At 58.4% G+C, this 24514-nt stretch overlaps 3 protein-coding genes across 18 annotated transcripts in view; 2 read left to right on the top strand and 1 right to left on the bottom strand.

Moving 5' to 3' along the window:
- AMBRA1 (autophagy and beclin 1 regulator 1) overlaps positions 1-10933 on the top strand; it is a 167422-nt gene extending 156489 nt beyond the window's left edge. For 7 of the 13 annotated variants that reach the window (XM_019802146.2, XM_034644734.1, XM_011227950.3 and 4 more), the window contains 3 exons: positions 2550-2642; positions 3911-4104; positions 9367-9860. In XM_019802146.2, coding sequence (XP_019657705.2) covers positions 2550-2642; positions 3911-4104; positions 9367-9860 — 781 coding nt within the window. Of the gene's footprint in view, positions 1-2549; positions 2643-3910; positions 4105-9273 lie in introns of all 13 variants that reach the window. The other 6 variants (XM_011227947.3, XM_034644732.1, XM_034644730.1 and 3 more) reach the window with 3 other exon arrangements.
- Positions 10934-14822: 3889 nt separating this feature from the next.
- CHRM4 (cholinergic receptor muscarinic 4) lies at positions 14823-22287 on the top strand. 2 transcript variants are annotated; one of them, XM_034646310.1, is made up of 2 exons: positions 14823-14880; positions 19735-22287. In XM_034646310.1, exon 2 carries the CDS (start codon positions 19764-19766, stop codon positions 21198-21200), a length of 1437 nt encoding a protein of 478 aa, XP_034502201.1. In that variant the 5' UTR covers positions 14823-14880; positions 19735-19763; the 3' UTR covers positions 21201-22287. The 2 variants fall into 2 exon arrangements, with proteins under 2 accessions (XP_034502201.1, XP_034502200.1); XM_034646309.1 differs by having other exon boundaries at positions 14865-14880; positions 19500-22287.
- A 161-nt stretch (positions 22288-22448) lies between these two features.
- MDK (midkine) overlaps positions 22449-24514 on the bottom strand; it is a 3822-nt gene continuing 1756 nt past the window's right edge. For 2 of the 3 annotated variants that reach the window (XM_034646312.1, XM_011227928.3), the window contains exons 2-5: positions 24095-24171; positions 23780-23947; positions 23498-23659; positions 22449-22807 (exon numbers count right to left, since the gene is read on the bottom strand). In XM_034646312.1, the coding sequence (XP_034502203.1) occupies positions 22782-22807; positions 23498-23659; positions 23780-23947; positions 24095-24170 (432 nt within the window). In that variant the 5' untranslated portion in view covers position 24171 and the 3' untranslated portion in view covers positions 22449-22781. Of the gene's footprint in view, positions 22808-23497; positions 23660-23779; positions 23948-24094; positions 24172-24479; positions 24509-24514 lie in introns of those variants that run through there. The other variant, XM_034646311.1, reaches the window with a different exon arrangement.

Below are 24514 nucleotides of genomic sequence, written 5' to 3'. Positions count from 1 at the left end.
GTAGACTTGCTGGTGGGGGGCAGAAAGGATGGGGAGGCTGGAGCAGCACATCTGCCAGTCTCCGTTGTCTTGTTCGGCTTGGCCATCGACCTTATCACTGAATGTCCTGACTGCAGCTCTGAGCTGACGATGCTTGCTGCCAGGTGGAAAGTGTTTGAGGAGACCCTTTGACCATCAGCCTCACACTGACAGTCCTAGCCCAGAGAGTGGGCCTTCAGGTGGCCTGTCTTCTGAGACCAGAAGGAAGGTTCCTGGTCATGCAGCGCATGGCTCAGTGTAGGTCTAGTGTGGACAGTTTGTTGTCACTAACCAGCCCTAGCTAGCAGGAATTACAGAGGAAGGATTTGGTAGGGCCCCAGATGGTACTGCCACCTGTCAATAAATCTTGACAAGTTTGTAAATCAGAGGCTCCCTGGCAGCTGGCTTCATATGGGGCCTCATGCAGCCAGGATTTGCTCAGCAAAAGCTGCAGTGATGGCTTTGTTTTTGGAGGCCTCTGCTGTCGCTCTCTGGCCATTTGCCTCTTCCCTCGTGAAAGGTCCTCTCCTTTCACCCATGCCCTGCAGTGCCGCTGCTCTTCTCAGACAATGCCCACAAAAATAGCTGAATGCTCTGAAGAGGAAGGAGCTGCTCCTTTTTAAAGGGATGGTCTGAAGAAGATCACACCAAATTCCCAGCCCTGCGGGCCCCTGGCATAGCCAAGAGCAGTTAGACCAGAGCAGGGAAGGAAGAGCACCTGCGTTTGGCTGTGGCTCTTTCCCTCCAAAGACGCTCGTGCACCCTCAGGTGAAGCCCAGTCCCCAGAATCTTCATGACCTTCGAGAGACAGACGAGGGGCTCTGGCTAGGCCTGTTCCCTCTCACCTGCAGTAGCTTGGCCTCCTGACACATGGTCCCTCGTCATCCAGGCCCTGTCAGGTGCCCATCCTGGCTAATCCCGATATCACTCCCCCTACAGCTGGGCTTTTCCTCATGACCCACTGGCTTTGAGTTCTCTGCTCTTTGTTGAAGAAGTTCTGCCATTAAAGGAAGATGGCCGAGACCTCTAGGTAGAACAGTTGGCTTTTGTCAGAGCTTGTCTTAGCTCGGGCAGCCATTGCAGAACACCACAGACGGGGGTCCTAACCAACGGAAATTTACATCCTCACAGTTCAGGAGGCTGGAAGTCTGAGAGCAGCAGCCGGCAGGGTTGGGTTCTGGTGAGGGCTGTCTTCTCACTGTGTCCTCACATGGGGGAGAAAGAGATCTCTTTCTTACTCTTCTTCTTCTTTCTGAGATTTTGTTTTTAAATAATCTCTACATCCAACATGGGGCTCAAACTTTACAACCCCAAGATTAAGAGTTTCATGCCCCACTGACTGAGCCAGCCAGGTGCCCCACTTGCTTACTCCTCTTATAAGCCACAGTCCTTTTGGATTAGAGTCCCACCCTTATGGCCTCATTTAACCTTAATTACCTCCTAAAGACCCTCTCTCCAGCTGCAGTCACGCTGGGGGAGGGGGGATACAGTTTAGTCCGTGGCACAGTTCTTCAGGCACGTGTGCATGCCCCGTCCCATTTAGGAGCAGAGCCAGTTGTTTTGAATATCTCTTAACAGTCTCCAAAGGGACCCCAGTTTTCTTTTTGTTTTTAAGTGAGGTCTGTGCCCAATGTGGGCCTCAAACTCACAACCCCGAGGACAAGAGTCGCATGCTCTGCGACGGAGCCAGCCAGGTGCCCCAGGGACACCAGAGTTCTGATGGGCTCAGACACGTCTTGCCCATCTCCTGTCCCCTCCTTCACCAACAGCACCCCACGCTCAACCACGGTGACTGCTAGGTAACACCTCTCCCAAGAAGGAGTTCTTGAAAGCAAAGCAGTCTATGTAACAGGATTGCTGCCTGGGGTGGCAGGTCACTGTAGAAACATGAGAAGCTACTGCTCCCCTCTGGTAGCGGTGCCCATGTGAGACTCGAAGAAATGGCCTGATGGTCCATTACAGGGGAAGGAGGAAGCAGGGCAAGGTTGGCAGCGGGAGAACTGGACAGATAGAATGGTAAGGGGCCTCATTTTCCTTCTTCCTACCCCACGGCAGCAGGGAAGACCCTGTGGCAAGAGCCTGTGCTTTCTCCGTTTCAGAGCATGAAGCCCATACTTTAGGCAGGGCTGTCTGTAGCACCCTGTCTCTCCAGGGCCTCCCCACCTCTCATTTGCCATCTTAGCTCCTTTCTTGTGTCTGAAGAACACTCAGCCCACTCTTCACGTATGGGCTGGCTATTTTTCAGCTACCTCTTAGGCCCGAGGAGGAGCTGGTTAGGCATTGTTCAGAGGAAGAAAGAGGCTAAAAACCCACCACTACAGACAGTTGGGGTGTTGGAGAGTCGTCTGCATTGCTCCAGTACTAAGCATCCTGGTGGGAATCTCTGGGCCTGCTCTCAGCTCAGCCCCAGGAGAGACTACAGAGGGCTGCCGGGCCACAGTCCACAAAGCCAGGAGGTGTGAGGAGTTCTGGCCATTCTCCCTCTAATGCTCTCCACCTTTTCTCCTCCACCTTTCCCAATGGATTTTCAGGGCCTTAAACTCTGGTGTTGAGTACTACTGGGACCAGCTCAACGAGACTGTCTTCACGGTCCACTCCGGCAACAGGAGCAGTGAAAGGCCGGGGTGAGTTTGAGAAGGAGGAGGGCACAGCTGCTGGTTCTTCCTGTTCAGATGGGCTCTCAAGCAGTGCCCTCAGACTGCTCTGGGATCTCTGGGCGCCTCTCCCCAGCCACAGCGGCTCCTCTTTGATCTGCTTCATGCATTGAGAGCTTTTGCAGCTTCATTTGAGAAAAGGATTCTATGGCTAAGAAGGAGAATAAAACCTCTGCTCTTAGAGTCTTGATTGAGAACAAACTAGGACATCCTGTGGCCTTTTCCCATCCTGGCCGTGTGTCTGGGCGCCCCGGGGTAGGGCGGGGAAGACAGAGCGCTAGGCAGGGTGCTGTCTGTAGGAAATGTGCTCATGGCCTAAGGAGAATCTGTGGACAGTGCGGCAGGTGACCAGGGCCTCAGGGACCAAGTTGCTCAGAGCTGTAGCCCAGAGACAAACCCTCCCCAGGGTTCAGTTAGAGAGTAGAAACCTGGTACTGACCCTCTCTTATCACTTAATTTATTAATGTAGACTGGAACATTCTGACAGTGCTGGGTCAGTAGTACACCTCAGGTAATCACTGCTTCCTAGAGGAATTACAGGGCACAGCTAGAGGAACAGTCCCCAGAAGCAGCTAGAAATGAGTGGCTGGTGCCTGTCTTGGAAGTCCTGGGCTCCCTCTGCTGCCAGCTGTTGCTATCCCAAGGGGTCAGTGCCTGGGAAATGCCCAAGGGAAGAGGGGTGCTAGCTTTGGGCCTGGGCCTTACTCATAGGTCAGCTTGTGCTGCCTGCCTTCAAGGGTCTGCTGCAGGAAAGCCTTGAAGGAGCCCAGAAGGGCTTTTCCTCTAAAGTGGAGATGCAGGAAAAATGCCAAGAATTTAAACTGAATGTTGTCGGCATATAGTTAGAAGGAAGAAAGCTAACAGAGGAAAGGTCCTTCTGCTGCTGCTCACCCTTTGTCCCACAGATGTCAGCTGGTGGCTTCCTGAATGTAAGTAAGAGTCGTAAGGTCAGCCACCTCTACCTCCCCAGAAGGACACTCACGGCATAAGGGAGTGACGGAACTAGCTGGTTTGCAGAATCAGGTGGTTCTGCAGCCTCCTCTCATTGTCCCCGAGCTTGGCCTGATCCGGAGGAGTTACCTGCCGTCAGGGGGGAGCTGCAGGAGCTTAGGGCTTGTCTTCTGAGCCTGCAGGCTCTGATCCAGGGGGCTGTGCCCTGAGGATTGATGGGGAACAAGTGGAACTCTGTGGGGTGTGCTGTCCCAAGCCCTGCCTGACTTCCGCCTGCCTTTCCCTAGAACCAGCAGAGCTACATGGAGGACAGACAGAGACATGGGTCTGATGAATGCAATTGGGCTGCAGCCCCGGAACCCCACCACCTCCGTGACATCTCAGGGCACCCAAACTCTGGCCCTTCAGCTGCAGAATGCCGAAACACAGACGGAGAGGGAGATACAAGAGCCGGGGACAGCAGCTTCGGGTCCTGGTGAAGGTAAGAGTCACATAATTCTAGAGGGGAAATAGGACTGGGGGTCATCTGACCCCTCCCAGTCCCTTCGTAGAGACAGGTGGTGTTGAGACAGGGCCCTCCCCTCTCCGAAGGAGCACCCTCTTACCTTCCTGGAGAATGTTCCCCTGGAGAATGTTCCCCTGGTGGCGTGAGGAGCCTCCTCAGGCAGGAACAGCATTTCCCTGATCTGGGTCACTGTTTCCAGCAGGCTGAGCTGCTCTTACAGCTCTGCTCAGCTCCCACCAAGTCCCCTGACCTCTCTTCTGTAAAACTTGGAGGACCCAGGCTGTTCTTCCAGAGAGAGCATGTAGGGAGTGGCCTGGATGCGAGAGAGACTCCATGCTGCAGGCTGTTGTTCTGGGGACAAGCATGCCAGGCCTGGGCTTCCAGGGCCAGCCCACAGGGTAGCTTGTCAAGCTGCGATGACACCCGCGGCTCCTTCCATTCCGGCTGCAGCCGGCACACCACCAGGCCTTCCTTCACCTCCGGCAGGTGCAGCTCAGCCAGCCTCAGCCCCGGCTCTGTGCTGGCTTCGCACTTCTGAGAACCAATTAGCACTTCCCAGAGGCAGGGCTCGAGCCACTTTGGAGTCTGTCGGCAGCTGTGTTAAGCAGGTTGTTCCCACTCAGTCACTCTCCTTACCCCCCCGCCCCAGCCCCTTGCTGGTTGGAGCTTCAGACAAGCCAGACACACCTGCTTTAGGTCTGTGTTGAGCCATTTGCTCAAGAGCTATGGTGCAGGAGGCAGAGTAACCCCATCCCCCAACACAGTGGCCCCTGTCACCACCACAGCCAGAGATTTTTTTAAAAGTCGAGTCCTGTCACCACCACAAATGGAGATTTTTAAAAAGTTGAGTCCTTTTTTTTGGTCTGTGGCCCAGGCCGCGGCCCCGTCTGAGGCCCATGCCTCTTTGTTGGTTCTGGCCAGTTACAGAGACCAGCGCCTCACTCCCTTCCTGTCTCCTGGCCGCAGAGCAGAGCAGGTGGCGGAGGGCGAACTCTTCAGAGGCCGGAGGTGCTCTTCAGCAGGCATAGCCGTCTGGCACTGGAGCGCGGGCAGAGTGGGCTCAGGTCGCTCGCTGCATCTGCCTGGGGCCCTAGGACCTTTGCCTCGAGCTCTGGACCCCAGGCTTTCTCAGCATCCCGGTCCCTTTCAGAGAGCCCCTCACATAGACAGAAGGGGAAAGGTGTGGGTCGTGGGGAGGTATGTCACTGGCCAGCGTCATCTCTCCTGGTGCCAGAGCCTTGTTCTGAGGTGCTCACCGCACTGGACCACCAGCCACTCCCGCCACTCTGGTAGCAAGGCAGGGGACCAGGAAGCAAGAGTCTCCTTGGGCACAGACATGCTCTCTGGCCCACCTTCCTCATCTGGCAGGCAGGTGTCCCAGCTCTGCACACCGCCACCTCCACTCTCACCCCTGCCTCCTCTCACTTGGCTGACCCTTCTCCTGGGCTTAGCTAGAAGGTGGGGCCAGGGCGGGTACCACCTGCACACCCATACACACCAGAGGCCTGGATAGATTAGTGGGGGAAACGGCTCCGCCTGACTAATTCACGTTCTGGGGCTGCCCCTCCCTTAGCCCTTTCCCCATCAACACAGAAGGGTTTTCCAGGCTACTCTTCATTTTCTGACTCTATAAAAATTGGATTAAAGTCTCTTCAGCTCTTCCTAGGACTTCCAGGAAGAGCCCCCCACAGGGGGAGTTTGCAAGTGTGCGCTTTTTAGCTTGGCCACCTTCAAAGCTTCCCTACCCCGTCTCTCAGAAAAGGAAGGGAGCGTTCCCTGGGCTCGCTGTTTTCTCCCCACACTGATACAGTGCCTGTCCGGAATACAGTAGGCACTCAGGAAGTTCGTAGAATGAATGGATTGAGTGAAGGCAAAGGCCTACCCCTGAGCTCGGCTGCACTGCACTCCTCTCTGTCTCTGACCCTGGAGAAAGGTTGCTTGGGCCTCTTGTCTGGTGAAGATGAGAGCCCTGCCGCTGTAGCCTGAGCCCCGTGCCAGAGAAAAAGCAAATGTGGAAGGCGAGGGACTAGAAGGCTGGAGTGTCCCCTGAGGGCAGGAAGGGCATCTCCTCCTTCCACTCAGCCTGGCTTCCCTCTTCTGGGCAGTGAAAGCCCCAGAATTAAATGTAGTTACAGGGCATTATGGGAACTTGCTGATCCCATCCTAGCCTCTGCATCCAGAAAGCACCTTAGAACTTGCCAAGGAAAAGATGTCCTGTCAACACTAACTCAGTTTCCCATTTTTCAAAGACAAAAAGAAAGGCTCTTGCTAGGGAAGGAGACAGCAGAATTAACCTCTGTGGCCACCCCTGCTCCTAGAGCTAATAGCTTGAATCCCTGGCCACAGCTGCCTCTTCCCACAGGCTCCAGTGTGTTTTCTTCTTGAAGAATGTGCCAGCTGCCTCAAGTGGCTCTTAGCCTTGGCTTGGAGTCCCCGAGAGAGAAGCACAGCTCACAGCTGTGTGAGGAAGCCGTCCATGGGAATAAGTTTAACTTCTTCCGTCTAGTCTCTTTTGAGCACTTGCCTAACACAGTATCAGTCATAAGGTACCATGAATCCAAAGGTGTTGCAGAGAGAAGCAGATTCAGAGATGAAGCCATTGTCTCTTCCTTCAAAAGCAAGTCCAGAAAGGAGACAAATGCTTAAGTACTTCTCTAACAGCAGAGGGGTGACATGTGACCAGGTTTCACACACTACCTTTAGTCTGGAGCACCTGTAATCAGCCTGGGAGCCCTTTCATTCAGCCACACATTCATGTGACAGACATCAAGTGCAAGACCATGCATTAGACACCAGACCGAAAGATAAATAAAACTTACTCTGAGACCTTTGGGGACTTCCAGCCCAGGAGGGAGATACCCCAGCCACAGATAATCACACAGACGGATGGGGCACTGCGAGGGCTCGGAGGGAGCAGCCACTCCCGGCTGAGGTCCACAGAAGGCCAGGTGGGAGGGATGGTATTTACATTGACCTTGACATTCCCAGGGTGTCCCCAGCGTGTGTGAGCAGGGGCAGGCAGGCACACAGCAGTGCCCTGTTGGCTTTGGTAAGGTTATTACCTTACCAGGTGCAGGAAGGGAGGATGGTCAGGGAAGTGGGGAGGACCTGACCAGAGAGGGCCCTTAAATGTCAGGCTAAGGCGTCTTGACAACTTTGAGGGCTCTTAGAACTATGGGTTTTAAACGGATTTTGGACTTAACTACAACTCAGCAAATCTGAGCTTAATTAGAATGGTAATAGCAGCAGCATGGAGGCTGGGTGGAAAGGGAAGAGGTAAGAAGCAAGAAGACCAGTCAAGAAATAACAGCCACAGTCGGGGTGAGAGGTGGCAGAGGCCAGAGCCATGGGTGCAGCCGGAATGGGCAAGAGGGCCTCCCGGAGGACCTGGCTGTGGCACTGCCCATAGGGCCCCAAGGCAGCCCTGTCCTGCCCCTGGAAGTGAGCTTCGTGAAAAGAGCTGATAGTTCACTAGGCACAGAGCCCAGCGCAATGAGCTCTGATGCCAGCAGGCCTCGGGCCAGCCCCCCGCACATCCCAGACCCAGCTGAGGGGGCCCTCAGTGCTCAGAGTTCTTGGAAAGCAGCGGGGGTGGCTGCGAGCAAAGAGAGGTCCCCGGGGCTCACAGGGTGGAAGCTGTGCTGGCACTAGTTGACCTTTCCTCTTATCCTCAGCCCCACTATTGGAAGGCTTTGCCCCCTGAGAGAAGTGCTGAGAGCCCTTTGGAGTCTTTTCTTCTGCCCTGGGAGTTGGCACTGAGCTGTCTGAGGGGGAAACAGGGAAGGGCAGCCGCCTTAGGGGGTGGGGTGGATGGGTAGCATTGATGGGTAGAAAAGGGGAGAAAAGCAAACCACAGGCACTAAGTGACAATTCAGGTGGAGTCCCCACTGCTTAGTGCTGAAGAGAACCGCCTGACGAAGGCCCATGGCCTGAGGCTGCTAGGCACTAACAAGGAGGGAAAGATCTAATGGGGCCTTAGACACTCAAAGCTGTGAAACTGGCTGGCTGGAAATCCAGCTCTAACGAGGCAAGCAGAGAAAAGGGACTGGACAGGGAGGGAGCAAAAAAAGTCTTACAAAAATAGCTGTTGACAATAAGTACCCAAAAAAAGAAAAACCCTCACCATCAGCGCCCCCAAATCTGCAAAATCCCAAACTGGCCAGCAAGTAGCTGAAGGAAATAAATTGATAGGTAGTGCCAGCCCTGGCAGCCTGGGGGCCTTGATTGTAGTTGCCCACTGGCTTGGGGCAGCCAGGGAGCTGAGTACAGGCAGAGGGAGGGGCCCTCAGGACGGAACCCCACTCCCAGACCCCAGGTTAATCACCATAGCCGCCGCCAAGTGCCCACAGTGCCCATTATCCCATTTCCTCGGCCCGGCACTGTGCAAGGTGGATGTTAAGGGACTTGTCCAAGGTCACACAGCTAGTGAGTGCAGAACGGAATTGAGCCAGAGCCGCCTCTGCTCCCACACAAGGGGAGTGGGAATGCCCAGGCCTTTGGGGAAGGAACAGAACCTTCTCTTCCCTCCCTGAAGATGTGGGCTGAAGCCTCAGGCCTGGGCAGTTGGCTGTCTCCAGGGAAGGATGAAGGTATCAGGCATCCAGCCCAACCCAAGGAGAACAGTAAATGGGAAACAGCTTGGGAAAGCTGGTGGTTTTGGAAAGACGAAGAGAGGAGACAGAATGCCTTCTAGGGAACAGTTAAAAATCTAGTCTTCCTCGTGGGCTTTTAGGAAGTAAACAGAATAACACTAAGAGAAGACAGCACAGCTTTGAAACGAGGCAGAGCGGACTATTTGCCTTTGGGCCACACGCTGTGGGTTGCCCTCTCTCTGGGCCAGGTACCCGGTCAGGGAGAGGGCAGGCAAAGCAAGCCATCTGTGTCCACCCTGGCCACCTTCGTTCATGTAGTGACTAGCCTGCCACTTGTGCCGGAAGGGTCGAATCCAAATGCCTGCCTTCTTGTCCAGCTCTGCCTCTTAACTGGCTGAGTGGCCTTCTCCACCTTGTGCCATCCTCAGCCTCAGTTTCCCCACCAGTAGAAGAGAAATGGGAATTATGACCCTTTGGGGAGTCTTGTCTAGCTTTCAAGTGTCTGATTTTCCGAAGGAGGGAATTGGACTCTTCTCATTTCTGCTTTTGGCAGAGAATACCCCATCTTCTCCTCATGGTGGCCTGCCTGCCTCAGTGGCCCCGGTCAGCCACGAACTCCCTCTGTCCTTTGCTCCCTAACTTCCAGGCGAGGGCTCGGAGTCCGGTGCGAGCGGGGAAGACGCCCTCAGCAGGATCCAGCGGCTGATGGCGGAAGGAGGCATGACGGCCGTGGTGCAGCGGGAGCAGAGCACCACCATGGCCTCCATGGGCGGCTTCGGCAACAGCATCATCGTCAGCCACCGCATCCACCGTGGCTCCCAGACTGGCGCTGAGCCCGCAGCTGCCCGCGCCTCCTCGCCCCGGCCCTCTGCCTCTCGGGGACTGCTCCTGGAGCCTGGGCAGCTGGCAGAGCGGGGCCTGAGCCCCCGGACAGCCTCCTGGGACCAGCCTGGCGCCCCTGCACGGGAGCCGTCCCTGCCACCCCTGCCGCCCCTGCCGCCTTCCTCTCCTGTCCCCACCCCCCTCCCCGTCACCGAAGGACCAACCCTGCACTGCGACCTGACCAATAACAACCACCTTGCCAGTGGCAGTGGCAGGGGGGAAGCTGCAGGCCCCAGCAGGGAGCCCCGGAACAGGTAGAGACACATGTGTGCACTGGTGCTTCCCCCTCGAACCGCTGAGCAGAAACTGGACCTCACAGCTGACTGGGAACTGTACACGCGGAAGAGCTGCGGGCTGCATCAGGGAACAGGAGCAAGAGGGTGGGGAGTCGAGTGAAGTCAGAGGCAGTGGGCTTGAGGCAGTCGAATGGGCAAGGCTTGCCTCAGGGGACTAGAACCTTCCAGGATCTGGAGCCCAGGGGAGCCATACTGCTGTGCTCTGTGTGAATGGAGGAGGAAGTGGGTATCCTTGCCATGAACCCCCCTTTCTCGTGGAAACATGGCTTAAGAGACTCACCCCTGGGCAGAGAGCCCCAGAAGGGTGAACTGTCTTCCAGATCTAGGCCAAACCATCCGGGACAGTGGCCAGTGGGGCAGCTTTGCCCTGTCCCCCTGTTGCATGGGCAGAGCCACTAGGAGCCCAAGAGCAGGAGGAGCAGCCTGGCCTCCAGGAACCACCTCCATCTCTGAGCCTTCCAGAGCTTTAGCCTCTCTCTATCATCTTACCCCACAGAGACCAGTCGGGTCAGGCCAGGCTCCCAGATTCCTGAAGATAGGGACTTCCTGCACTTACGAATGGGGGGACAACCGTGGAGTGAAGGGGGCAGCCTGCTTGCCTGATACAGGATGGGGTAAAGGGATGGTGGGCAGGTCCTCACTCAGGAGTGGGGGGTGTAGGCTGGCCAGCCCCCGGGGCTTATCCACCAAGCTCCTCCCCTGCCCCCCCCCGCCCCCAGAGCAGCACCTGTGGGTGGCAGTGTTATGTGAGCCCAGGCCAAAGTCAGCCCCAGGCTGGGGGAGGGGGTGAGACTCCAGGTCAGAGTGTGAGGTCTCGGTCTGTGACTTAAGGTGTTGCATGTGGAATCTTGAACTGTACGTGTAGTTTCTAGTGGAGAAATCAAGGCTTTGATTATTTTGTTTTTAGTATGAAAATGTGATTTCTTTTCTGTAACTCATCATAGAAACATTGTGGTGGGAGGAGAGGGGATAGTCTGACTGCTAATGAGGGAAACACCAAAGATCTACATCATTAAAATGATGACATGCCCCTCACCAGGCTCCTCTCTGTTTGTTTCCATTGATGGGGGGCGGGGGGAGGGGGTTCATTGAACTAAGCAGGGCCCGGGTTCTGTCAGGCACTGTTTCTAGTGCTGCTGTCCTATGTGGGGAACCCTGTCTGTTGCTTCAGCAGAAGAAGCCGGTCAGGTACGGGCTGCCACATGTGCTTCATACCTGGTCTCTGTGCCCCGCGACCTCCTGCTTCCGGGGGCCCGCTAAGGATTGGGTGGGGCAGCCTTAACAGTGACAGGTGGGTAGGTAGGAATGACGGAAAGTCACTCATCCTGATTGCTTCCTACCCAGGACTTTGGGTCTGGAGTGAAGATGTGACTGTGGCCAAAAAGCTGGATCTTCTCTAGTCCCCAAAACCACCCATCATGGGTGTCTGCGCTGGCCAGGCAGGGAGCTTGGTCTGGTCTACAGGCATCCCTCAAAGATGCCATTTGCTGGCTGCTCAGGCTCCCCCTTACTTTGTGCCCTAATACAGTGGCTGAAGGGCCTGCTGTAGGCCCTCCTGTGGGTCACTTTGAGTTTCAAGCCAGTTAGAAAGTGGGAGAAGGATATTTGCCCCAACTCTTACGGAAGTATACAAGAAAAACAGAGCCATCCCAGGGATTTTTGCCAGCAACAGCAATTTTTTCTTTCTTCTTTTTTTTTTTTTTAAAAGATTTTATTTATTAGAGAGCGAGGAGGAGTTGGGGAGGGGGGTGGAGGGGCAGGGGCAGAGGGAGAGGGAGAGGTAGGCTCCCCGCTGAGCAGGGAGCCTGACACAGGGCTCGATCCTAGGATCCTGGGATCATGACCTGAACCAAAGGCAGACGTCAATCGACTGAGCCACCAAAGGCAGACGCTCAATCGACTGAGCCCCAGCCACAGCTATTTCTTGATCATCTCTTGTGTGCCCGACTCTGTCCCAGATCCTCTGGGGTTTGTAGAATTACTGTACCAACAGAGACAAAACCAAAAGATTAAATGGGCAAGCAAGTAATACAAAACAGTGTGTAGAGCTATTACATAGCTATGAACACTAGAATTTTCTACAACATTATAAGAGTGAGTTCTGGACTAAAAGACACATCGGCCAGCTGTGTGACCTTGGGCAAGCCACTTGCCTTTTCTCTGCTTCACTTTCTTCCTTGTAGTAGGATACAGGGCTTGTATTATGTAACCTCTTACAGAGTTACTTGGAACTCTGTAATTTCGAGTCATTCTAGGTCAGCACAGGAGTGGTTAGGGCCAGACTTCTTTGAAGAGGTGGGATTTGAGCTACTCACTGAAGGATGGAAAGATTGCCCACCCCACTGCAATCCCTGCCATCCACCCACATACCCACCCCAACCCCCCAGTGAGAGAAAGAATTCCTTGGTCTGACAGTAGGGTATGAATTTGTTGAGTCCAAACCATGTGCCAAGGACTCAATGTGTATTATCTCAATCCTCATCACAGAAGCCCTCCAAGATGGGTAGTGGTACTACCCCTGCCCCCCAGACCACACAACTAACTGAGCCAGGGTTTGAACCCAGATGAGAACCCGACTTAGTCTGTTATTTTGGAAAACGGGATATGAAGAGGCTTTGTGGATGAGAGGATCCAAATTTGGTCCTGCCTGCCTTGCCTCTGCCCTGTCTGGCCAAGGATGAACCCAGCAGCTACCTTTCAAACCTGTCTCCACATCAACCCCTTTCCTTCTTTTGAAAGCCCTTGCCTGGTGAATAGAAGCTCCCCTACTAGTAGTAAAGCCTCAGGGCCCCTTGCCTGTCATAACAAGGTTGCGGGGTCAGCAGGGCAGAACTTGGCAATCCTGTTTGGAGATGAAGAATTTGGTTCGGAGGCGTTCTGTAGACCCAAGCTGTCTATGAACCCAGTTGGGTCAAAGGCAGAGAGCAAAGATAAAACCAGGTACCCCAGTTCCCAACTCAGCTCTCCACAGTTCCATTGTTAGGTCTGGGATTGGAGGAGTCAACCCTACCCCATGGTAAGGATTTCAGGGAAACGAGGAACTTTGCCTGACAGTTTCTGGAAGAACTCAAGGCAGTGGTTGGAGAGATTTCTGATTTCAATGGCCTCCAGTCCTTAGCCTGGTTGTTTCCCCTGTTTGACTTTATAAGTGTCTGGCCTCCCCCTTTCCCCATTCCACATGCACGCACACACCACAATTCCACCTTCCTAGGAACACCACCCTCTCCTGGACCCTAGGAGAGATATGGCTAAGTGGAACAAGGGCAGAACTGTCATCCAATTGTCGTATGAACCAACCGAGCCCGTTTCCTCAACTGTGAAGTGGGGGCAAGAACAGTAGCTTCTTTCCTCCTTGGTTATGAGGCTTATGGGAGACCAGATCATTCACATAAAGGGCGATGGTTTCTCACTCTAAGCCTAGACAGCCAATTCCAGCTGCCCTGGGGAACACCCAACGACCTCCTCTCATTCAGCATGGAGAACGCCACACCAAAAGCCCAGCAGCTCTGGCTCTGGCCCCAGTTCCCGCCCCTTCTCTGGCAACTCCTGCTGCCTCCCCTTCACTGCCTTACCCGCCTCCACCGCCCCCTCACAGCCCCCCGCCCGGTCCTTGGGGGAGGGTGGAGGGGCGGGACCTGAGGTTTTTTTCCAAGAGAAGGAACCGGCGGTCTTAAGGTTAATCTGGTGTTTGCGCTCAAGAGTTTGGGGTGACAGGCCTCAGGGCCTGGGCGTGGGGGTGGGATGGGGTGGCGAGTCCGACCGTGGCTGGCCCCAGGAAGGGTCCTGTCAGATGGAGGCAGAAACGCGGGTGCCTGGTAGTGTGGAGAGGAGTCTACAAGGTCACGGTCGAGGCGGAGCTCTCCGAGGTGCTGAAGCCTCCCGACTCGGTCCCGCGGACGCCCCAGCCGCGGACTCCCGGACCCTCCCGCTCCGCACAGGCAAGGCCCCAAGTCCCCAGGCCTCGACCCATGAGGTTCCCGGAGACCTCAAGAGACCGCTCGCCCTCTGGGGTCTCGTTCCGGGCTCCGCCCCGGGTGACCTTGGGCACTCAGCTTTCCTTCACAGGCATCGATGAACTCGCCCTCCAGGCCGCGGCTGGCTGGGCGGCGCGTCCCATCCCGGGGCTCGAGAGAGGATGCGCACCCCTTCCCCGACCTGGAGATGGGAGCCGGGAGCCGAGAGCCGGACGGCGGGGGTAGGGGGCCGGGCAGAGGCTGTGTGCGATGGGCGGGCTCCTCTCTCCCCGGCGGACTGTTGCCTGTCTTCTCTCTCCAGCTCCTTCCTAGGCCCCGACGGCGCCCCTCTTCTCGGGCAGCCCGGCGGCCGACATGCGGCCCGGAGGCTGGAAACGGCGGCCCTGGGCTCTCTGCCCCGACGGAACCGTGACGGCTGAGCTGACCCCACCCACCCGTAACCTCTTGTTTGGGTCAAACACTCGCGCCTCCGAGGTCCCACTGTGAGCGGGACCCTGTAGGGAGGGAAGTCCAGGCGGGGCGCGAGACCACCTCCAGAGCCCGGGTGCTTGGTCAGAGCGGAGGCGGAGAGCGCAGCCAGACGGGGCTGCCAGCTCCCTCCCCAGCCCGCGAGGGGGCGCCGCGTCCCCATGACAACGCGGACACCCCACCCCACCCCCACCCCAGCCTCCCGGGAGGGCAGCGCCCCCCTCTAAGCCGTACTGTCAACCGTGGGCGGTGCCCCCACAGTGGCCGAGAGGGGAGCTGTCGGCCGGCTCTAGTGAGGGGCGCGCGTAGCTGGGGTCCCCGACGCCCCGGGTGGTGCCCCCTGCGCGTCGCAGTTGGGTGGCCGGCCCGGGGCGGGCGGCGCGGCCCCACCAGGATTGGCTGCTTCCCCGTGACATCACGCGGCTCGGGGAAAAGTGCGAGCGTGAGCGCGAGTCGAAGCCACAGCGCCGGGAGCNCCCGCGGGCCGCCCGCTGGCCCCGCCGTCTGTCAGGTGCGAGGGGACCGGGGCGGAGGTGTCTGGTAAGTGACTCCGCGGCGGCGCGGGGGCGGGGGGACTCGGTTGGGGGAGAAGGACGTGGAGCTCCGGACCCTCTGAGGCTCCCCGGAGGCGGGTCCCACTGGGACGGGGCCCAAGGCTCCTTGGGGGAAGACGCGGTGCTGGGAGCTGCACAGAGCCCGAGGGTGAGGGGCCCCGCTGGAAGAAAGACCCGGAGTCTCGGAAGCTTCTCCAGGTGCGCCTCTGGGAAGGAATGGACATTCAGGAGGTCGGGGGAGGGGTGCCCGCCCACAGCCCTCCAGGCGCCAGGGGCAGCCGTCGGGGGCGGGACCCCGCACTCCAGCCCTCCCACCGGCAGCTCTGGAGGGCTCCAGGCTCTGGAGCCCTAAGGAGCCTTTTTCCCGCCTGTCTCCCCGCCCCCCATCTCCGGTGCTGCCAGCCCACTCCGGTCCGTGAAGTCCTCCATCCGCGACCTTGAACCCCGACGGAAATACCCCTACCCTTTCCTGGCGCCCCTCCCCCACTCTAGGACTACCCCCTGTTGTTGTCCAGGCTCCGAGCCCGGGAGAGCGGGAGCCAAGCCCCGGGCCCAGTAGCGGAAGTGTCAGGCGCAATGTCGATGCCAAATCCCCTGAGCCCCTTTTCCCTCCTGTGAACTCTTGAGTCTCTTCTCCCGCCCCAGGGACGGATCCAGGGGCCACGGCCTTCCTGGAGCCCTAAAGTGAATGCAGTGCCTAAGAACCAAGGACCCACACCCCAACCCCCTCCCCACGGCGTCCAGAGCACGCGCTCCCTTCTCGTCCGGAAAAAGGGGGGGTTCCAGAACCCGGGAAAGCACGGTGCCCACGCCCAGAGGCTGCAGGAACTGCGTGCTAGGGGGTTGGGGGGAGGGCGGGGCACCGGAGAGCCAGGGCCCCATCGACCAGGAAGGAGACCTGGCGGAGCCTCCCGATGAGCCCAATAATAACTCCCAACCCGGCCCTCGAGGTCCGCCCAGGCCCAGGGCTCGAGAAACCGGGTGCCCACTCTAGCCGCTGGGGCCAGGCAGTGCCTCTCCGGCGGGGTGCAGGGTTAGAAGTGTAGGAGGGGAAGAATCTTACACTCAACTGACCTAAGCCCCAGCTGGGCCTCCCCGTTTTGAGGGTGCTGGCGGTTCACTCCCGCGTTCAGTCTGGGCACCCTTTGGCCATAAGGCTCCGTGGGCACGCTGAGCTGAGCCCGGTGTCCTGTAAGGCCAGTGGGGCGACTCCAGCAGCGGCCCCTGGACAGAAGTCAGTCCCAGGCTGCGACTCCACACCGCAACGTTGGGGACCTAGACACCACTGGGCGCTGGCTGAGACGATGTCCCAAGGTCAGGGGGTCCGATGCAGTCCAGATTGTAGTCTGGCCGCGACCCTTCCCCACCCACAAGCGGAGCACGATCCAGACTCTGGCTCCAGACTCGATTTTCTCTGCGCTCAGACAGCGAACGTCTGAGTTGAGTCTCCTGGCAGGGCCGTTTGTACCCGGGCAGGTCACCTACTGAGGGCCCTGCATTTGCTCCTGTGCACAAACTCACAGGTACAGGCATACCCGAGTCGTGTGTATCCCCCAGGACACAGCACCCCGGGCCCGCACACGCATGCACAAGCACGTGTCCACATGGCACGGACCTGCTCACGCGCACACGGGCCCGCTGGTATCCAGGCGTGGCCGAGCGCGCACACACGCACATGCAGACAGCTACTCGCTTCTACTCGCGCTCCCCAGTAATCACACACAAACAGAACTCGCACTCGCCTTCCCGCCCACACGTTCCTTGGCGGGGCCGGGTGGAAACCGGGCGCCCTTAACTTTCCCACCACTGAACCCGCGCGGAGCCGAGGGAACCCCCCCGGCAGGGGCCTGGCAAGGGGGGGGGAAACCACGTCTTTCCCTCTGGGAGGCCGTGCCCTTGGAGCCTCCTCTGTGTTCTCGGTCGCGTTGGAGTTGGGGCCGGTGGCGAAGAGCAGCCGCCCGCCCGAAGCCCGGAGCTGACACCCAGGGCTCGACATTGCCATCTAGCGGTGCGCACAGCCCTGGGCAGCGGCTGCTTGCCCCCCCAGATCTCGGGCGGGCCTGGATCGCAGAGAAAGCATGGCTGCGGGGAAACCCGAGGGGTCCAGAAAGACGGTGGGGCGGGAGGCGGCGAGACACCATGCCTCACCCTTTCTGCCGCTGGCAGCTTCCCCTAGCGGACCCAAAGCGGGACTAAACCACCTGTCACCCCCTTGGAGACAAGATGTCCCCCATGGAGATAAGAGGTCCCTTCTCTTCTGGGAAAGCTAAGTGGGAGAGCCGGCAGGGAGTGGGTGGGGACCCTTAGTTCTTTGGTTTTGAGCAGTGGACAGCAGAGGCAGGAAATCAACCTGAGACAGGCTGAGGTTGAGAAGGTGCCTCCTGGGTTCTAATCCTGCCCCCCCCTTACACACTGGATGACTTTGGGCAAGTTAATTAACATGATCCTCATCTGTAAGAAGATACTAACATCAGTGAGATGGGGATATACTAACAGTACCTGCCTTATCAGTCTTCTGTAAGGATTAAAGCAGATAATCTATATAAAAAGCTCAGAGGGATTCCTGACTCCTAGTTAACACTCAATAAACAAGGGCTATTATGTTTCTCATATTTGGCACCTCCAGCCCCATTCCCATCTCGCTGGCCTGCGTCCTGATGCCGGGAGGCTGAAGTGGGGCTGGGGGACAGATGCGTCTGGCCCACCCTGCACCTGCTTGCACCTGCCTGGGGAGGGCGGCCTCTCCAAGCTGGCTGCTTCTGCCCTCCCAGCCCAGAGGGTGACACCTGAAGCTCTCAAAGCTGAGGGGGGCTGTCAGAGACCCCAGAGAGGGTGGTATTGAGTCTTTGCCCTTGACTCATGTGTGACCTTGGAGATGGCAACATCCCTCCTTGAGCGTATCCTCCTGAGAACCACAGATTCGGACAAGCGAACGTGAACTGCCACGCCAGGAGGCTGGGGCTTTGTCTGCAGAGGCCAATGAGGGGGGTGGAGGCCAGGCGTGGGCAGAGGGTCACCCCGGCACTTGCCTCCAGCCTCTGGTGCATTTTCATGCTACAGATGGAAAGTTTAGTTGCTGATCCCCATAGCTGTTCTGGAGGGGTCCTGGGACCCAGCCCTCTCTATTTTGCAAAAGAGAAAGAGGGGGACCAGAAGGTGAGGTGGTTGGTATAAAGCCAGGACCCTGCTGGTCTTGGAGCCTGGGCTGCTGGGTGAATGCTCCTTCCTCCACACTGGCTGCCTCTCCCTCTCTCTCACACACAGACGCTGTGTATACGACAGTGCGCGGGGCTGGCGGGGCTGGGATGGGGCCCGTGTGCGTGTGTGTAATGGTGCGCGTGTTGGCGGGTGTGAAGGAGGCTGGGCTGAACGGCTGCCCTGGCACAGCGCGCTGGGCGTGGGCCTCTCTCACGTGTATGGGAGAGGAAGGCGGGGGAGAGATGAAGAGGAACCTGGGTGGAAGTGGGTGCAGGCTCAGGGGAGGGGCCGTGGGCTTGGGGGGTCCCCACTGGGGTGCCTTCGGTTTGTCCTGGTGGGCCAGGGGGTGCCCTTGGGCTGGCCGCAGACTCCCCTGCAGCATTCCCCCCTCTTCTTTCTGGGACACTCTGGGTCTCCTTTGGGTTCCCAGTCAGGCTGAGGGCTGGCCCCGGCCCCTTGGAAGCCATGTGTCTTCCCTTGGCTGATAGGCCTTCTCTGACTCCTCCTGGTCCTCACTCAGCCCGACTGTGGACAGTCCCTACTGCCCCTGCACTGAGTGCTCCCCACCCCCACCCTGGGGCTGGGAGGGGGAGCTCGGGGAGGGGATGCCGCAGTGGTATGTACCTCCCTGGCCCCTCTACATGGCACTCTCCTGGTCCTCGGGGGTTCCCCACCCCAGGCCACCCCTAGTCATCCCAGGATCTTTCCCCAAGGTGGCATCACTGGCTCCTGTGGCTCTTTGGGCCTCCCTCTGCCAGAACCCTTAGCTCTGGGACAGCAGCAGGATGTCAAGGACTCGTGGAACCTTGGGCTGGTTATTTAACATCTCTGTGCCTCAGTTTCCTCACCTGGAAATAGTGAAAAATAAAGGTTTCTACTTCACAGTCTTGTCGTGAGGAAGAAATTAATTAATACTGATAAAAAGTACAGAAAGTGCCGGACACTTAGTAGACAATAAGTGTTAGCTGCTAATATATATTCTTGCCTCTGTCCCCAGTGCCATCTGGAAGGATGGAGGACAGGTCCCTCAGTGATGTTTGGTTACAAAATGACGGAGGAGGTGAATGAACGCTTCTGACCAGAGCTACATGCTGATGTCTGGGACCACTGAAGCCCCTCCCCATTGCGTCTCTGGGCCCCGCACACACTGGCCTTCTGTCTGTGCCCCACACGTGCCCCAGGGCTTTTGCTCTGGCCATTGCCCCTGACTAAGCCACCTCCGCGGCTCTTCACAAGGCTGCCTCCTTGCCATTGTCCAGTCCCCTCCTTAGAGAGGCCTTCACTGATCACCCAGCAAGGAAGTATCCCTGTCTGTCCTCTGACTCACTCACTATACCGTTGCCCTGCCTTGTCTTCCCTCTAGCCCTTTTTTTGTGGTTCACGTGTTCGTCTTTGTGCCCCAATCAGGCTGTAAGCTCCGTGAGGGTGGGGGCCGTGTGCGACTCGATCGCTTCTGCAACTCCTGCACCCAGATCCGTGCTTGCACACAGCAGGCGCTCACTAAGTGACGAATGCGTGAAGAAATGGGCACGCGACGGGACAGAATTCTCTGAGGCTCTGCAGGATGAATCCTCTGTCACCTCGAGTTACCTCTCTAAACCGCTTCAGCAGTTCACCCCTTCCTCTCTCCTTCCTCCTGCAGACGCGGCCCGCCCACCCCTGCTCCCCAAAATGGCCAACTTCACACCAGTCAATGGCAGCTCGGGCAACCAGTCTGTACGCTTGGTCACATCAACCCATAACCGCTACGAGACCGTGGAGATGGTATTCATCGCCACGGTGACGGGCTCCTTGAGCCTGGTGACTGTCGTGGGCAACATCCTGGTGATGCTGTCTATCAAGGTCAACAGGCAGCTGCAGACAGTCAACAACTACTTCCTCTTCAGCCTGGCGTGCGCCGATCTCATCATAGGCGCTTTCTCCATGAACCTCTACACCGTGTACATCATCAAGGGCTACTGGCCCCTGGGCGCCGTGGTCTGTGACCTGTGGCTGGCCCTGGACTACGTGGTGAGCAACGCCTCCGTCATGAACCTTCTCATCATCAGCTTCGACCGGTACTTCTGCGTCACCAAGCCCCTCACCTACCCTGCCCGGCGCACCACCAAGATGGCGGGCCTCATGATCGCCGCCGCCTGGGTGCTGTCCTTCGTGCTCTGGGCGCCTGCCATCTTGTTCTGGCAGTTCGTGGTGGGCAAGCGGACGGTGCCGGACAACCAGTGCTTCATCCAGTTCCTGTCCAACCCCGCGGTGACCTTCGGCACGGCCATCGCGGCCTTCTACCTGCCCGTGGTCATCATGACGGTGCTGTACATCCACATCTCCCTGGCCAGTCGCAGCCGGGTTCACAAGCACCGGCCCGAAGGCCCCAAGGAGAAGAAGGCCAAGACCCTGGCCTTCCTCAAGAGCCCCCTGATGAAGCAGAGCCTCAAGAAGGCCCCGCCCGGGGACGCGGCCCCGGAGGAGCTGCGCAACGGCAAGCTGGAGGAGGCCCCGCCCCCGGTGCTGCCGCCCCCGCCGCGCCCGGTGGCCGACAAGGACACGTCCAACGAATCCAGCTCCGGCAGCGCCACACACAACACCAAGGAACGCCCGCCCACGGAGCTGTCCACCACAGAGGCCACCACGCCGGCCCTGCCCGCCCCTCCCCTACAGCCTCGGGCCCTCAACCCCGCCTCCAAATGGTCCAAGATCCAGATTGTGACGAAGCAGACTGGCAATGAGTGTGTGACAGCCATCGAGATCGTTCCGGCCACACCCGCTGGCATGCGTCCAGCGGCCAACGTGGCCCGCAAGTTCGCCAGCATTGCCCGCAACCAGGTGCGCAAGAAGCGGCAGATGGCGGCCCGGGAGCGCAAGGTGACCCGGACCATCTTTGCCATCCTGCTGGCCTTCATCCTCACCTGGACTCCCTACAACGTCATGGTCCTGGTGAACACCTTCTGCCAGAGCTGCATTCCCGACACAGTGTGGTCCATCGGCTACTGGCTCTGCTACGTCAACAGCACCATCAACCCCGCCTGCTATGCCCTCTGCAATGCCACCTTTAAAAAGACCTTCAGGCACCTGCTGCTGTGCCAGTATCGGAACATCGGCACTGCCAGGTAGGCAGGCAGGGTGCCACAGAAGGTGCTGGTGGTCACGTGTGTGCGCTGAGCCATGTGGTCTCTCACGTGGCTGTTGGGGAGAGATCTGGAAGCATCTCTCCGTGTTCACGTTCACCGAAGAGAACTGAGGTCCCCAAGACCCCCGTGAGGCTCAGGAAGAAGCTCTGGCTGGATTCAGAGAGACCAGATCTCCGCTCAGGCTGAGGAGGGTCAGCCCCAGAAGCGTCTGAACAGAGACTTTCCGGCCCACCTCCGCTGCCCCACCTCCACTGCCCCACCTCAGGGAGCTGGGAGGCACTGGCCTTCTGGGGCACCCACCCCACTGTGACCAACCAGCATGGCTGGAAGAATGGACAGCTGGAGGGGAGCAAAAGCCCAGGATTCCCTTGGGAGGAGCAAAGGAGCCGATGCTTGGGAAAGGAGGCTTGGGAGGCGAGGGAAAGGGTAGGGTCCCCCCATTCTGCTGTAGTTGGTGCTTTCCCCCTGCTGCACCCCGCATGTAGGCCCAGCCCCTCCTCCCGGGTCCCATTCCAGGGGCAGAGCTCTCCCCTTGCTGCAGCTACTTGGCCAGGCGCTGGTTGGGTGGGCTAGCTGAAGGCCAGGCGCTGTGGGCTCTCAGGCACCGCCCCCCCCCCCCCCCCCCCCCCGCCAGCACTGTCCTGGTCACTGTCAGGATGGGGCAGCTGGGATGTCAGGGTCTCACACTCAGGAACTGAGTTCTGCCTTCCTGTGGTCCCATGCTGAGCAGATAGCCCACCCCCCAACTTCTGAAGAGCCACCCAGCAGGCTTCTGTTGTGTGAGAGAGGCTGGGAGAATGGGGGCAGACTCAACCCACACAGGCTTCAGTGACGGGGTGTGGGGGGTGTGTGGGGGGGTGAGGCAGGCAGGCAGCCCCCATCTCTTTTTTCCCAATGGATGGAACCTTCGATTGGTAGTGGGCTCTACCAAAAGACCTTTGCTTGAGAGTGGCTGAGATGAGGAGAGTCTGTTCTAGGGAGCCTTCTGGGTTCCCTCCCAGTCCTGGTGTGGCCCCTGGAAAGACCAGACTGACAGGCTCAGGGGACTGGATGGGAGTCAGTAGGGGCCCTGGAAGCAATTTTCATGACCATTCTGCTTTTTCCATGAGCTCTGGGGAACACTCACCACCAAGCCCCTGGCCCCCTGAAAGCCACAGTCCCTACCGCCTTCCCTTTCCTTCACAAGTTCCTACCCCAACAAATTACCACAGCAAACTCCCTGGGTTGGGGCTTTTATATATTAAAGGAAAAGCTTTTATTGGGAAAAGAAAAAAAAAAAAACAAACAAACCACGACGGTTTATTTCTCAGTAATGGCATCTTTGTGGGGGAGAACAAAAAGGGGTACCGGGAATCACATCCCTCTCGGGCAGGAGGCTCAAGCTGTCCACTATCCCCTGTCCCGCCCCATTTGGGACACTTGGGGGTGGGGGTGGAGGGATGAAAGGGAATGAGGGTATGATTGATAAAGCTAACGAGTAGACAAAAGGCACTGGTAGGTTAGATCTTGGGCCTGTGGGAGGGAGGGCACTGGCCCCGGGCTCCTTGGCATCCAGACCTGGCTGCTAGTCCTTTCCCTTCCCTTTCTTGGCTGTAAAACAAGCAAGAAATAACGTGTTAGCTGAGTTCAGGTGACCTAGTAGAGACCCCCATATATACATTAGGGAGAAAATTCTGCCCCCTAGTGGCTGCAGATTAGCTGACCCGGTAGCCCGTGGGAGAGCGCAGCCATATTGATGCCGGACCTGCCCCACACCAACTTCTGTACTTTTACTGAGGCTCGGAAAATCTTCAAGCTCTTGGTCCCCGCAGCCCTCAGCCTCCACCTGCTCACCTAACAAGTGGGCTGGTTCACCTCTGCCCTGATGGCCTCTCTGGGCTGCTGTGAATCAGGTATGGGCTAAGGGATGGCGGGAGTGTGGACGGTGACGTCCTTCTGATACTAGAAAGGACCCAAGCTGACCAAACGTTCCCTCTGGCAGGGGAGACGACAAAGCCAAGCCCTTCCAGGACAACTCCCCGAATCCTAAGCAAAAGGCCCCAACAGAACAGAGCGAGCTTGTCCTTCCACTTGGGCCAGAAGGATTTAGGAACTCCTGAGCACCCTCCGTGGGCACTCTCAGTACCTGCCCACCGAAGGTATCTCCATAGACAGGAAAACCGAGGTCAGAGATCTCAAGAAGCCACCTGCCACAGTCCAAAACTTCAGGCTTAACCATTCCCTTTCACAGGTGGTGGCAGCCCCCACCTGTGACCCCACACCCTCCCCCACTGCCCTGACCTTTGGCCTTGGCTTTGGTCTTGGGAGTGCAGGGCTTGGTCACGCGGATGGTCTCCTGGCACTGGGCATTGTACCGCGCCTTCTTCAGGGTGCCTTGGCGGGCTTTGGTGCCCGTGCCCCCATCACAAGCCCCCCAGCTCTCAAACTTGTACTTGCAGTCGGCTGGCGGGAGAGCGCCCCGGGTCAGTCCTGGGCAGCCAGTGGCTGGAGGCCACAGACGTGCCCAGGTTTCGGCGAGGCCGTGCCCCCCCTCTCCTGCCCTCCGCATGCGCCCCACCTCACCTCCAAACTCCTTCTTCCAGTTGCAAGGCACCCTGCACCGGATGCGCTGAGTCTGGGCCCCACAGGTACCCTCGCGGAAACCCACGCCGCAGTCCTTGCTGCTGGGGGTGCAGGGCCCCCAGGTCCACTCGGCGCACTCGCTCCCCGGGCCACCCTTCTTCACTTTGTCTAAGACGCACGGGGAACGGAGCTCAGACTCACTCGGGGGCCGCTTTCTGGGGTCCTGGCCTCGGAACTCCGGCGGCCAGACCCGAGGCGGCCGGCCTCACCGGCCCGTATCTAGCCCTCCTTCAGTCCCCCACACCCCGTTATCACCTTTCTTTTTGGCCCCCGCGGAGGTGAGCGCCAGCAGGGTGAGGAGGGCGAGGAGGAGGAAGCCTCGGTGCTGCATCCTGCAGGGGAGAGGTCGGGTCAGAGCCCCCTGCCCGCCCCCTTCCCCACGGGGGGCCGCGTGCCCGCACCTCCCAGCCCCGTCCCCACTCTTCAGGCCCATGGGCCGCGGCGGCGGCGGGAGCGCTCTGGGGTCGGCCCCTCGTCGCTAGCCGGGGCGCACAGCCCGAGGCGTCTCCCTGGGGGCGGTCTGGAGCCCAGGACGCCGCTCAGACCCCCACCCCGCCTCCGGGCCCCGGGTCGTCTGGGGCCCAGCGGGCGAGGGGTCGAGGGCGCCGCCGCACGTCCACCGGGGCCCCCGCGCGCTCACTCGCTCGCTGCCCGCGGTGCTGCGCTCCCTCCCGC

The sequence above is a fragment of the Ailuropoda melanoleuca genome, chromosome 16 (assembly GCF_002007445.2).
Source record: "Ailuropoda melanoleuca isolate Jingjing chromosome 16, ASM200744v2, whole genome shotgun sequence".
Classification (NCBI taxonomy): domain Eukaryota; kingdom Metazoa; phylum Chordata; class Mammalia; order Carnivora; family Ursidae; genus Ailuropoda; species Ailuropoda melanoleuca.
The sequence above is the reverse complement of the archived record's forward strand: the minus strand, read 5'-3'. Positions and strand labels throughout refer to the sequence as shown.

Bases quoted from the DNA above. Each gene is read 5' to 3' on its own strand.
- CHRM4 (XM_034646310.1), top strand. From the start codon at position 19,764: ATGGCCAACTTCACACCAGTCAATGGCAGCTCGGGCAACCAGTCTGTA.